The 14079-nt window shown below is 41.0% G+C and overlaps 2 protein-coding genes across 2 annotated transcripts in view; both read left to right on the top strand.

Moving 5' to 3' along the window:
• Positions 1-13044, top strand: part of LOC122620011 (voltage-dependent calcium channel subunit alpha-2/delta-3) — a 38551-nt gene extending 25507 nt beyond the window's left edge. Inside the window, exons 5-16 of the mRNA XM_043797277.1 lie at positions 5863-6336; positions 6592-6873; positions 6929-7636; positions 7699-7912; positions 7971-8176; positions 8268-8497; positions 9142-9246; positions 9316-9577; positions 9651-10136; positions 10207-10362; positions 10423-10579; positions 10646-13044. Of these exons, the coding sequence (XP_043653212.1) occupies positions 5863-6336; positions 6592-6873; positions 6929-7636; positions 7699-7912; positions 7971-8176; positions 8268-8497; positions 9142-9246; positions 9316-9577; positions 9651-10136; positions 10207-10362; positions 10423-10579; positions 10646-10839 (3474 nt within the window). The 3' untranslated portion in view covers positions 10840-13044. The remainder of the gene's footprint in view (positions 1-5862; positions 6337-6591; positions 6874-6928; positions 7637-7698; positions 7913-7970; positions 8177-8267; positions 8498-9141; positions 9247-9315; positions 9578-9650; positions 10137-10206; positions 10363-10422; positions 10580-10645) is intronic.
• On the top strand, positions 249-759 carry LOC122620019. The gene has a single exon (XM_043797289.1). The coding sequence runs from the start codon at positions 395-397 to the stop codon at positions 572-574; it is 180 nt and encodes a 59-aa protein (XP_043653224.1). The 5' UTR covers positions 249-394; the 3' UTR covers positions 575-759.
• Positions 13045-14079: the final 1035 nt, after the last annotated feature.

Here is a 14079-nt window from a genome sequence, read left to right as displayed (position 1 = left end):
GCTTCGCTGTACATGTGGAAGCAGTTTCTGGGAGATGCCCACTTCATAGTCGCCAGATGAATCATACCGGTTTGTTGGCTTAAAGCTGACTGACGAGATATGATTACAAGAGACGTTTCTTAAGGGGTAGTTATAATTGCTAGTTGGGCTAGAGAAAACTATTTCTGTTGACCTGTTAATACAACTGAGTTAATAATAAGATTAGTTCGTATTGGAAATCTCTCTCGCAAGCAACGTGTTCTGACCTCGGAGAGATCGGTTACAATTTATAGCTTATCTCTGGGAATTTCGCATTGCATTATACATTGCATTATACTCGAATATATTCTGGACTGAAAGCTAATATAAAAGGCCAGTATCTCTTTACTATTCGCCACAAGCAGTTAACATTGAAATGGATTCGCGGACCTTTGTATTCCTCTTGCTGATTGGCTGCCTTATCGTTGGATGTTGCATGGCAATGCCTCAAGGATGTCAAGGTGGATTTTTTTCCAAAAACGGGGACCTGCATATCAACCCGTCAGAGATTAATGGATACCTGAGATGTATAGACCAAGGACATCGACATGGATAGTTTTATTATATATTATATATTAGTATATACATGTTTAGAGTGCAAAATGTTGAAATGTCTATAAGTTTTATAAAATATGCACAACTGATTCTAATTGAAATTTGGATTATTATTTGTCAATTAACAACTGCTAATGCAGGCGCATGTTACATTAGAAAATAAAAATCGGAAAACACTTCTTAAAACTAGTTTTTTGTTTATTAGGCATTCAGAATATTAAATTCTCTTAGTTCATTGAATAAAATACATATTAACAATTCAATTCCCCACTCGTGATTACAAATGATTAGGCGTTAATTATACGTTAAATTGTAATCAATCTAAATAATGGTTTTCTTGTTCATCCAAGTGAACTGTTATAATTTTTATAATGAATGTAAATAATGGTTTCCTTGTTTATTAAACTGTTATAATTTTTAAAGCTGTGGGTTCTAGTCATTTTACAAGAAATAAAAGCCATATATACATTCATATGTTTTCATATATTTCTAATTCATATATTTTTAATTCTTTAAAAAAGTCAACTTGTTTGATTTATGATTATCGAATCATTATTAGGGGTGAAAACCTTTAAAGGGTTTTCTTGCCAAACTCAGATATTTCATTGTTAAGAGGATCTGTGTTTTATTTCAAGTGATACTCCCGGACGAATATAGTTGTGAGCACATTCTATGGTACTTGAATCGCCTCTGGCTGGGATCTGCGTACTAACTAACTGCTACAGTATTTGGAGCCCCACTGGACCCCTTTGCCTGCCGTCGACAATTTGCGCTCATGTCGAACATGAAAAATAATGAAAAGCAGCTTGAGCGCGACCAGCCGAGCACCTGCAGGCCCCTACCCCCTTCACCTGAGCGATAACCTCCATCGACGTTATTATGCCAGCCCTATATGTGCAGCCTCTATCTTTCCCAGTCCCCAGTTCCCAGTCCCCATTGACACCATTGGCCTTGCAGCGCATCGCATCACATCACATCGCATCACATCACTCGGTCGGGCACCTGCAGTTGCCCTTTGTTTGGTGCGGCATTAAAATGCTAATTGCCTGTAAACATAAAGGGAACTGCAGATGCCGCAAATACTCGTACGCACACATGCACGCACGCATCTCACTTTCCACTTTGTTCGGAGGCGTATGCGTAATAATTTGTACACAGACAGACGGCAATCGCCGTTGCTAATTCGATATCTATCAACGCCTGTCAATGGCGTTTTAACTGAGCGACTAACTGAGCCACTGCAACCTGAAACCTTTAAGGACCTCACTTTTTCCTCTACCACCCCCTCCCGTACTCCCACTAATCGCGTCCTGTCGCTGACAGCATTTATTTGCATTCGTTTGCAAGCTAAAATTGACTTTAAAATTGCATTTAATGGCGGAAAAGCGTCAGTGCCACGCCCCCTGCTCTTGGTGCCATTCATTTTCGAACAGTGCTGGCACTCTGGCCTCTTTCCGAATTGATGTGATGTGTGATTGTGATATTTTCAATTTATTTAATGTACCTCTATTATCTTTGAAAACATTTTTAAATTCATTCAGTCTTTGATATTGATATTTGTAGATAGTAAAATCTTCAATCTTTTTTAAAAGAATTTATTTAGATTTCACCATTACCATATACCATACAGTATAATGAAATAATTACTTAAATTTTAATTTTTACCGACGGCTTCATTCCTCAATACACCTAATAGCCTGATGAAAACATTTCGAATTTTTCCTGTATTTGGATAACCAACAGGCATAACTTTTTGCGCAGTGCCTCTGTTTGGTTCGTTTTCCTTTTAGCCACACCACCCACTACCCAAACACACCCGTCCACTCCCCCATCCTGTGCGATGTTGACTTCTTTGCCATAATGCCACTTGCACTTTGACGTTGACATTGTGCAAGCGAGAGGGCAGACGTTGCTAGAGCGAGAGCGATGGATTGCTAGATGGAGGGCGAGTGGGGATGTCTATGGGTATTGAGTATATTGGAAGGCTGTTTGGGTTTTTTTAAATAGAAACATGCAACAACGCTGCAAAAAATGTCTTTACACTAAAAGCATTTGCCTTCCGCTAAAAAAGACGAGAGAGAAAAGAATCTTCAGAATGGCAGCACCAAATTTGTTGACACTTACTCAATGTTGTAATTGCACTTCGGATAGATTTACGGATCGTGACATTCAATAGTAGCGAACATGGCTCCGCAAAAAGTGGCTTAGAAGTGGCACACTTCACTGAGTTTTATTTAGGAGCAAGGGCACAATCTAGTTTTAAAACAAATAACATGTATGTATATTGGTTTTTAGTTGAAGAAAGCTTAGGTGGTTTTTGATATAATATGTTTACAAATAGGTCTATCATGAGTTTATTTAATTCGGTATTTCTTTCGTAAACTTTAAGCAGCTCAAAGCCCATTCTTTGTAGCAGAAGTTCTAGTCTGAAATAAAGAAGAAACCCACAGTTGCACTTTGGCTGGGAAAAAAAGGTGTTTATAATCCCCAAAGTAGAAAGCATCAAACGAAAGTGTGAATGCGTCGTCAGAGCCCAGTCATCCAGTCGCATTTGTGGTTAAAAATACCCAACAGATTTGGCCAGGACAGACAGACCGAAGCAGAACAGAGTCGACTTGAAGAGGACAGGTAACAGAACAGGTGCCACCCACTTGATGTCAGCTAGTTTTTTTCCACTGGTCTACTTATACTAATCAGGGGCTTCTATTCAAAGAACATCTGAAACCACCACCCCACGTTCTTTAAATATTAAGGTGAACTCATATTAAAACGTAATATAAATTTCTTTTTCGGCTGCAAAACTTATTGCTCCAACATTTGGCACGTCCATTCAGATGGCAAATATATTGGGAAAAAATTCGCTGAATAAGGTCGTGGGCCAGGGAAGGGAAGGTGGCTTAAACACATATCTCGCATTATCCAGTAAGAGGGGAAAAAACTGGACCGAAAAATCATTCGCCTGGATTTGGCTTTTCACTTGGCAAATGGTCAACGCGTATTCGTTTTTTCCCAGCCAGGCAGCCAGTCAGCCAGTCAGCCAGTGCTCAGTTTTTTGCACAGCACACTTTCAGGCTGTTGCTCCAGCCAACGCCCAGACCCCTTGTACTTCTGGCGAACAAATTGCGTGCAAGTAGCTGCATTTTGCTAATTCCGCCACCACCCATACACTGCACCGCTGACATTCTCCGTCTCAGTCTCAGTCTCGGTCTCGGTCTTCTAGACCCGGTTGCAGACCCAGAACCAGACCCATACCCAGACCCATACCCATTCGCAGCCATCTTTGGCGTTGTCATTGTTGGCTTTTGAATGTTAAGATGTCGACAGCTGCACAGACGAGCGACAGGGAAGCCAGCTGGTGTCAACTAAGAATCGTGTGCGAGAGGGCATTGCTCAGGGTCGGGTCGCCAAGTAAAAAACCCCACCCATTCCATCAATCTGTGCAACCCTTTTCGCCACACAGACACCTCTCCTTTTTTATTTTTCAGCCCCCTTCCTGTGCATTTCTTGGGGGCGGCACTGCCTCGACCTTTCCATAAGTGCATAATATTGTTGGAGAAAAAATGTACAACAAAAATTGTATAATACACGGCCATGTTTTGTCTGCTGAACTTATTCATGTTCCATCCCAAGTTGTATTAGACAAAGCGACTACGCATGTTGGCAATTATTTACATTGCTATGACATCGTTGGTCGGCGCAAATAACTAGGGGTTCAGATGAATGGCATCTTGGAGAGTGCTATTCATGAAGCAATGATTTCTTTCAAGTTTAGGGAAAGGGGGGAAAACCATTTTCCATTAACCATTTAAAACAAAGAATTTTAAAAACATGTAGTATTAATAAATGTAGAATGCAATTTAAAAGTTAGCTATGTGGTTATGTCACTTCTAATACCATATTCCCTGTAGTTTCAGGCAACATCGGAGTTGGAAAAATTGAATAACTACTCTGAAGGAACTTTTGCTATTTTTCCCGCCCTTTAGCCATTGAGACCAACTTTCAGCTGGTTGCAGCCAACCGAAGTCTCGAAATCCGATAGAAACTTCCTTGCCACTCACTACCAGTGTGCTCCTTTCTATTGACTCACTTTTGCAGTGTTTATTATTTAATGCCTTAACTAGCTCGCTACTCAACACCTTTTGGGCAAACTTTAAGACTCCTTAACTAATTCCAGCTCTCGGAAAGTGTGCAAATAACTTTGAGAGTTGGGGCTCCACCTGGAAAGAAGTTTTCGGTGCAACAACTTTCTATCCCACCACCACCACCACCACCACCACTACTCCCGTTCTATCTGGCATTCTTTCCCCAATACCTACCCTTGCCATTTGTCTAAGCCGCTGACACATTCCCGTGGCACCAGCGTTTGCCCACCGGCAGCCAATTTACATTGAAATCTTCTTCAGACTCGGACTGGTTCTTCCCATGCCCCGAGAACACCAGGGCTCGAGCATTTTTATTTTATTTTCCTGCTCTGCGTCCCCATTGTGCAAAAGTAGTTGAACTATTTCAATGCACCCACATGCAGCTTAGCTCGGCAGCCACTGCAGCATCTTCAGCTGCACCCAAGTTCCCATTCCCTATCCTTATTCTCCCATGTGGGAGTGGGATTGGAAGGGGCGTGGCCCATCCCCAGCGGTGTCTATAACTGCAGGTGTTTGTCCTCCTTCGGAGCAGGGATCTGCCCCCTCTGGGTCTAATTTCGCTGCAGCTAAAGTTCTTGTTTGCGTCTTATTAAAATGTATACGGTGGGCACCAGGACTAATCTGTGAAGGTAATTTGTGCCTTGACTTAGCTAGATCCTTTGCCGCTTCTCAGTCATTTATTCTGATTCCGACTGGGATATGATGGGCTACAAATTGATATAGGATCGATCTCAACTGTCTAGCTTTTATAGTTCCCGAGATCACAGCGCTCGGAATTTCCAACGAATTAAGTTTACCCTTATACTCTACAAGTACGAATAAATTTACTATCAGCAAGAGTATACATGATCATTAAAGGAAGTACATATGCCTTTCAAAACACTGTGCAGGAGTGATATTTCCGCGCGGATAACTAGCGCTTTGAATTAAACTGCACATACACAACCAACTCGAACTAAAAGTTTGTCAAATAGGAGGCGGAATGAAGCCATGCAAACTCCAGAGCTTTGTGCAATTTAAGTCGTAGCGAAAAGAATAAATTGCATAAAGCGCGGAAAGTTTTGCAACTTGCCCCTATTCTCCACCCCCTAGGGAAATATTTAAGCAGATTGATGACAGTGACTGAAACCAAACAACTCTTTTTCAGCGCCTGATGGACTCCGCCGAGCAGGCAGCCCTGTCGGAGCTGGAGGGCCAGGGGCAGGCGGAGTCGCCGATGGGCGGACAGCAGCACTACGATGCCCGGCGGATCAACGAATACAATGCCGATGGCAAGCTGGCGGACGGAGCCCGCCACATGGACATCCGGTTCATGCGGCGCTTCGAGCGCCTGCCGGTCAATCTCAGTCTAAGCTCGATTCTGGTCCCGCACGGCGTCGACTTGGATGAGCCGGACGTGAAGTCGGCGCTGCAGTGGAGCAGCCACTTGGATCCGCTCTTCCAGAACAACTTAGAGCAAGATCCGGCATTGTCGTGGCAGTACTTCGGCTCCTCCACAGGCTTCCTGCGCCGCTTCCCGGGCACCGCCTGGCCCCCGGAGGGCTCCAAGGGCAGCAAGCTCATCCACGACTTCCGCACGCACAATTGGTTCGTCCAGGCCGCCTCGTCGCCCAAGGACATTGTGAGTATATATTATGTTATATTATATTATTGTTATATTATATACTTTTATTATACCTATACAAATTATATTTATTTGGAATTAATCAAAAGAGCATATTAAATGTTTAATAAAACTAGGAAAAAGACCGTTATGTTTTGTTATTCAGACTGTTATTTTGTATTATTTAATTATACATTTATGATACTATTACTATAAGCAAAGTCAATTATGAATGATAAATCACTGACTGGACTTGTGCCTTCTCCCAATCAGATGATTCTTTTGGACGCATCGTCGAGCATGACAGAGAAGTCCTTCGACCTGGGGATGGCCACCGCCTTCAACATACTGGACACCCTTGGTGAAGATGATTTCGTGAACCTCATTACCTTCTCGGAGGTGGTAAAAACCCCAGTGCCGTGCTTCAAGGACCGCATGGTTCGGGCCACGCCCGACAACATCCAGGAGATCAAGTCCGCGGTAAAGGCCATCAAGCTGCAGGATACGGCGAACTTCACGGCGGGTCTGGAGTACGCCTTCAGTTTGCTGCACAAGGTAAACGGTTCAAATATTCATGGTTATAGCGAAATTAACGAGTACCCCGTTTTAGTACAACCAATCGGGGGCTGGGAGTCAGTGCAATCAGGCCATCATGTTGATCACGGAAAGCACCTCGGAGTCGCACAAGGACGTCATTAAGCAGTACAACTGGCCACACATGCCCGTCCGAATATTTACCTACCTGATTGGCAGCGATTCCGGAAGCAGGAGTAATCTCCACGACATGGCCTGCTCGAACAAGGGATTCTTCGTCCAGATCAACGACTACGATGAAGCTCGCCGAAAGGTGATTGACTATGCCCTGGTGATGGCTCGTCCAATGATCATGTACCAGGCGGACCATCCGGTCCACTGGAGTCCAGTGTTTGTGGCCGGTAAGTCCGGAGGACTTGGTCGCGATTCGGAGTACCAGCGACGCCTGGTGACGACAGTTTCAACTCCGGTCTTCGATAGACGGAACCATTCGGTGCGCGTTGCCAATCTGCTGGGCGTGGTGGGCACCGACGTGCCCATCGAGGAGATCCGCAAGGTGATCCCCCAGCACAAGCTGGGACCGAATGGCTATTCGTTTATCGTAGATAACAACGGACGGGTGCTCTACCATCCGGATCTGCGTCCTTTAGGCGATGCCAACCAGTACATCGACCAGCTGAAGCCCAAGTACGCCTCGGTCGACATCACGGAGTTGGAACTGCCGGAGACTGAGTTCGGCAATAATAACGAGCCCATTGAAATCAATAAGAACCTTTTAAACGAGGTGGGTAACGAAACCTATATTTTAAAACATTCGTTATCCTAAATTTGTTGTTTCTTTATTAGATGCGCGGCGACATGATAAAACCCAAGGAGGGGGAGACGGAGTTCACTGTGATGAACCACTACGATGAATCGAAGAGGGTTTCGACCAGGACGCATCGGTACTTCTACGGCCCCATCGAGGATACACCATTCACACTGGCTATTGTGCTCCCGGAGAAATACGGTAGCCACGAGTTTGTCTCCCAGCAGGAGATTCGGCATTCGCGTAACAATGGTAAGTTTTTCTTAATTACCTTTCTGTTTTTCCATCTAATACCCTTTTATCTTTTCAGTTACTGAATACTTTAAGGGAGACAACTGGCGCGTACATCCCGACTGGGTGTATTGTGAGTACAATAGCGTGAGTGACCTGGAGAAGGAAAGGGAGAGCTCCGGTGAGTACTCCTCGCGCGATCAGGAGCCCAGCTTCGGATCGCCGGAGGAGCAGGTGTTGCACTTTCTGTCTCGTGCTGGACGCCCCGGCTGGAAGTGGATGTCGGTAAGCAATCTGACTTGGGAGAACGGGTTCTCTCATGGTGGCTATCCCAGCTGGCTACTTTACTTATACGAACAATCTCGCCTTGCATCAGGTTCGACCCAAGTCGCCGCAGCCACATCACAACATGCACAGTGGCTCCAACGGCAATGCGCCCGGATCGAGCCACTTTGGATCGCAGCACCAAAGCTCTCAGGGATCTCGCAAGGCTGAGCCGTACTTTTGCGATCGAGCCCTCCTCCAGAGTTTGGTGCGCGATGCCATGGTAACTGATGGACTCGATAGGAACACGACCGGATCCTCTAGCGGGAAGGAGGATAAGCAGTAAGTTTGAATGCAATATGAAAGATATCTCTTTTTTTTTATTTTTGTTTTAATAAACCACAAATTTTTGTTTGTACAAAAGATTTTTTGTTCTTCCAAGTTAAGCTTGTGCAAGTCACTTATTATTATTAGTTTTAGGCGCAGACTTGAAATATTTTTGTAGATACATTTATTTAACATTTTAAGAATCTCTTAATTTTTTGTTAAACATTTTACTAAAGCACAAAAACCATTTTCTCTCCGCATATATTTTCCTCACTCTATTTCTTTAATGGCAAACACTTTTTCTGTTTTGCTAATCTCTGCACTGTCTCACCTGAATAACCATAATGCAAAATATTTTTCCCTACCGCAAATAATTTGAAAATGTTTATTTGAACAAATGCAATTTAAACTGATACGCACCACTCTTATATGAATAATTTCTATAGTCCCATCGCCACATTGATGGCAATCCTGAAGAGGTAAATCGAAGAGTAATTTGGTTAAAGTTGGAGTAGAATAAAAAATGCAATCGCTTTAGAGGACCAGCCACATGGAGAAGGCTTGAATGAACATCCCTTAGAAATATCTTGCGCTGGCCCCAATTGACTAGAAACTTATAGATTCCAATGAAACTTAAATGTATTTATGTTTAATCTTAGGCAAGGCTACCAGAAGTTTGTGGTCGCTACTTCGTTCGTGGCTACGAGATCGGGTCTTCTCCGGTGGATTGATCATGTAAAGCGACCCGAGGATACCCCTGAGCCGTTAGTATTCTGTTTATTTTATTAATTTGTGAAGTTATCTCAATCGATTCGTACTCCATATTCCAACAGTCACTTTAGCGAAGATAATGTTAGAGCCATGGACACATCCTGGTACAAGAGGGCCATTGACCAGCACTCGGTGGAACCAGACAGTTTTGTGTACAGCGTTCCCTTTGGATCGGGCTACGCCATCAAGTCGAACGCCACTCTGGTGACCGCCTCCCATGCCATATTCGTGGAGCATCGAGGTCACAAAGCTGCAGCCGGAGTTGTGGGTCTGCAGTTTCAGCACGATTCTTTAGCGAAGCATTTTATAAACATCACCTCAGCCGTAAGTGTCTTCTTAATTTATAATAATTATTATTATATATTCAAGAAATTTATTGCAACTTTTATCCTTTTAGTGCACTGGAATGACTGGTTGCAAGAGAACCTGTGCGTCGGACAATTTGGACTGCTATGTTCTGGACAACAGTGGATTTGTGATCATATCCGAGGAGATGGAGCACACGGGCAAGTTCTTTGGGCAGATCGATGGCACCATTATGGACTCCTTGGTGCAGGATCGCATCTACAAGAGAGTTACGGTGAACGATTATCAGGGTGTCTGCTCCGATGCGGATAATCCATATACGGCTGCGGGAGGCATTTTAAAACCCAATCGCCTGGGATCCTGGTTCTTCAATCACCTTTTGGCCCTAAGTGCCGCCTGGTTGTCTCTTATGCCTGCTTCGCTGCGGGCATGGCCGCAGGAAGAGTATACTTACGACAACGAGGATGTGGTTTTCGTGGACAACAATTACTCTGATGAATACGAGTTCGGCAATGAAAACGAATACAATATGCAGGTGGATCAGGAAATGGACGAATTCTTCACCACAGCCGACGTGGTGAGTATAAATTTGATTTTACAAACGAAATTAATAGGATCTGCAAATCATAATTTTCTAATAATCATAGGAATATACGACACCACCGCCTAGACAGCATAAACCTCACGTTGGACCAAGATTTTCACCAGACCCTCACAATGCCAGACGTTGCGATCTCCGCACGGATCTCTATATGCTTCAGCCGGAGCGCCTGAATCAGGGTGGTCAAAACAATCCACTTAAAGTAAATGAAGAGCAATGGAGAAACGAAATGGAAATGTAATGTAATAAATCTATTTTTCAGGGTAAACTAACCAACTGTCATGTGTCTGGATGCGAGCGTCCTTTCAGCGTGCAAAAGATCCCGCACAGCAATCTGATCCTGTTGGTGGTGGACACCTTGTGTCCATGTGGCTCCAAGCAACTGGACATTGAGCCCTTGGAGGAGGCGGGCGTAATCGGTAAGTAATAGTGGGATGTATATGAAGAAACCATTCTTAATGTCCAATTTTTTTTTTGATTTCTAGGAGCCTGCAGCACGAGACGCCAGGGACAGGAGCAGGAGTCCCGAAGGCGCCCCAAAAAGTGCATCAACTATCATCCGGAGGAGATCGAAATACAGCAGTGTGGGCGTGGCAGCACTCTGCTGCACATGTCTGGGTCGGTGATTGTGGCCCATCTTTTGATGGTGACCGTGACCTTTGTGCTGGCCAACGCGTGATATGAGTACTAAACGAGTTTTGAAAATTAAGTTTGCACTAAATATGTGTTGAAAGCAAAAAGCGGATGAGACCTAAAGGGCACCAGAATTTCTTTTCGAAAGAAATACGCAGTTTGAGTTTGTTGATTTGGGGTAGAAGTGAAAGCTGTTAGAAAACCTCTTGCCACTGAACCTGGTAAGAGAAAAATCAAATATTTATTAGAAGATTTGCAAACGAGCAACGTTTACTGATAACACTATCAAGTTTATACCCTTATGTTTGTAGACAATAATTTGCAGAACGATTAGACGATAAAACGGTAGCTAAACATAAATTCTGTATGTATGTGTGCAATACGATTAGCATTTAAAACATAATTGTTTAGTCCAAAGCTTTATAGATCGAACTTTTCTTTACAAATTATCAATTGATTTCATCATTCAATATGAGGCAAAATTTAAAGAAACTGTGCAAAGTCTTTAAATAAATGTAATAATGAAGGTAAAATAGTTATCAGTCGGATTATGTAAATAGTATCAAAAATATTCAAAATGAGCAAAATTCCTACCGATAAATAATTCGTTTCTTTCCTGTTTTTTTGTCGTACAACTTAAATACTAAATAAACGGAGTTACTTTTGCACTCAACTGCGTACGCACAAATATTTAGTATTATATATTTTACAACCAAAAAAATCGAATTCACTGAACAAATGTAAGACTTGAAATACCCGACAGCAATGTAAAAATAACAAAAACACATCAAGAACAAAAGCAAAACCGGAAAAAATATGTAGGCAGTTATGTATATGGCTGACATCCAAATTTGAAGAGAAACAAAACGAATACAAAAGAAAACCAAGTTAATTATTATATAAATATTTGATTAGTTTTGCAGAAAACAAATAAAAAAACAAAGTGGAGAAGGAATAATAATTTATTTTATATACATTTTTATACAAACCTCATTCATATAACAAATAGCGAAGCGCAAAAACCAAATCAACTAGTTTAATTGTTTTAATTACTTTAGACTATACAGTGTGTTCTTTGCGTTTCCTTTTGTTAACTTATTAGGTATACATAGAAATTTACATATCTATCGGAGTTCTGAAATAAAAATACATTTCTTTTCCAAACTAATAAACAACACTATATAAAAAACAAATTACATGAAACACTTACATACATATTCACACCGACACTCAGTCTCACTCACTTTAAACACAAAAAAACACTTACAAAAATATACCAAATATAAAGAAAGAATATTTTCTGTGTCTTAAACTTGTATAAAAAATGTCTTCCATTACAAATACTTAACGAAAATGAAATCCAAACAAAGTAAAACAATTTATAAATCAATACCTACTAATTAACTTACACTAAAAAATACGATTATATAAGGAAATATATATTAAAACATTTAACTCGAAAAGTCATTAACCAAGCATACACAATTTCAAAAGTTTCGCTCCGCGCCCCTTGTTTAGCTTTAAGCTGGAAGAGGGCGGGGGAAACGCAAAAAAAAGGGAAAATAAACATTCGTACACCCATTAGAAGGTTAGATAATGTAGGTAGTTAGGGCTGGCTAATGGGCGGCACCGGCAGGAAGGGGAGCATGGAAAGGAGGATCATACAAGCATTAGAAGAAATATTAGCAGAATATTTAATATATAGTGAATATGTAATAAACCTAAATTTAACATACAACCTAAACCGAGTACTCATTTGTAAGTCATAACTCATAAGAGCTGTTTGTTAAACGTTGATAATGTCGATTGATTGGACGGTGTTGCAGTACGAAGGTAAGACACCAGTGCGTATGCGTAATCTGAGCTGGAGTGCGTGCATGATTGTATGTTTAGTGGTTGTTTGCGTGTATGGCTGGGAACCTTGACTGACTTTAAGTGGCGTGGATGGGAATGTGTGGGAAACGACAATGGAAATACCTGGTAGGCCACCGAAGGCAGAACACAATACACAGTACAGTTAAGATCGCTATACAACATTTCTCCTCTTTTTTACCCACTCTGCCGGTATCTTCCGGTATCAGCTACATTCTCACTCACTCCTGTTCACCACAAATCCACTGTAAAATGGCATTCAATTCATTCGCATAACTTCAACTCGAAAGTAATAAAAGTATTTATGTATTCAACTTTTTGCAAAACTGAAATTCCATATCAAACACACAAAAAAAATTATAAATAACACGAAATTGAAATCTACTGGAATATGTAATAAAATAATAATGTTCTGCAAGATTTTCTATGTTTGTTTATTTTTATAAGGAAATCGAATGTTTGTATATGTAGTCCATAATTTTCTAAAGGAATATGAATATATTGAGAAACACGAAAAAAAGCGAAGTAATGTTTATTGGTCTTAATGAAATGGAAAACCAAAGGAAAAACAATTATACTACCATTATTAACTTACGAATTAAATCAAATTTTTTGACATGCGATTTTTGCTTTTTGGAAATCGTGCTTTTTGCTAAAACAAAACCACAAGAAAAGAAAAACAAAACGACCTATTATTAAAATATGAACACACTTTTGCTCTCTATAATCCCTATATACAAGCATCTTTCCATATGGAAAATTTATATAAAGCCATCCGAAACAAAACGAAAACAAAAAGAATCTTATATATACCATGTAATAAAAAATGTCCTTGAATATTCATCTCTCTCACCTCACACAAGAAATCCGTAAAGTTTATTTCTCATGATTTGCCGTTCCTTGCTTACCCTAATTTTTTTCATTTTAATTACCATATTCAGAGTTGAATTGAGACCGAGAAACATATTAGACAAAATCAGACAACTTAGCATACATTTATGAAATATAAATAAAAAGCAAAAACATTAACTGACTTAAATTTGAAAGTAAAGTCATCCTATCCAGTACTAATCAGTGTAAAAATTCTGTTATTGCTGTCGAACGAACACACATTAAAATTAGACTAAAATAAACCCAAAGCAACTTTTAAATTGTACAATTGTTGTTCCATTAAATTTGTCATTATGAGATTTGAAAATATAAAAGTTAAATGCAGACGAAAAGCAGTATGTAATACATATAAATACGTACACACATGTAAGTCATTAACATTTAGTACGTTCCAGAGAGCCTCAAAATGGCGGAAAATAACTATCAAAATTGTTCAAAAGGGCTTAAAATTTGGATAACAACAAATTTTATTTGTTTTACAAGCAATCTCACATTAAAATACGCTCACCAATGGCACATCTTA

The sequence above is a fragment of the Drosophila teissieri genome, chromosome 2L, assembly GCF_016746235.2.
Source record: "Drosophila teissieri strain GT53w chromosome 2L, Prin_Dtei_1.1, whole genome shotgun sequence".
NCBI classification, from domain to species: Eukaryota; Metazoa; Arthropoda; class Insecta; order Diptera; family Drosophilidae; genus Drosophila; species Drosophila teissieri.
This window is presented reverse-complemented; position numbering and strand designations above follow the sequence as displayed.

Coding starts and splice junctions, on each gene's coding strand:
- LOC122620019 (XM_043797289.1), top strand. CDS start 395: ATGGATTCGCGGACCTTTGTATTCCTCTTGCTGATTGGCTGCCTTATC.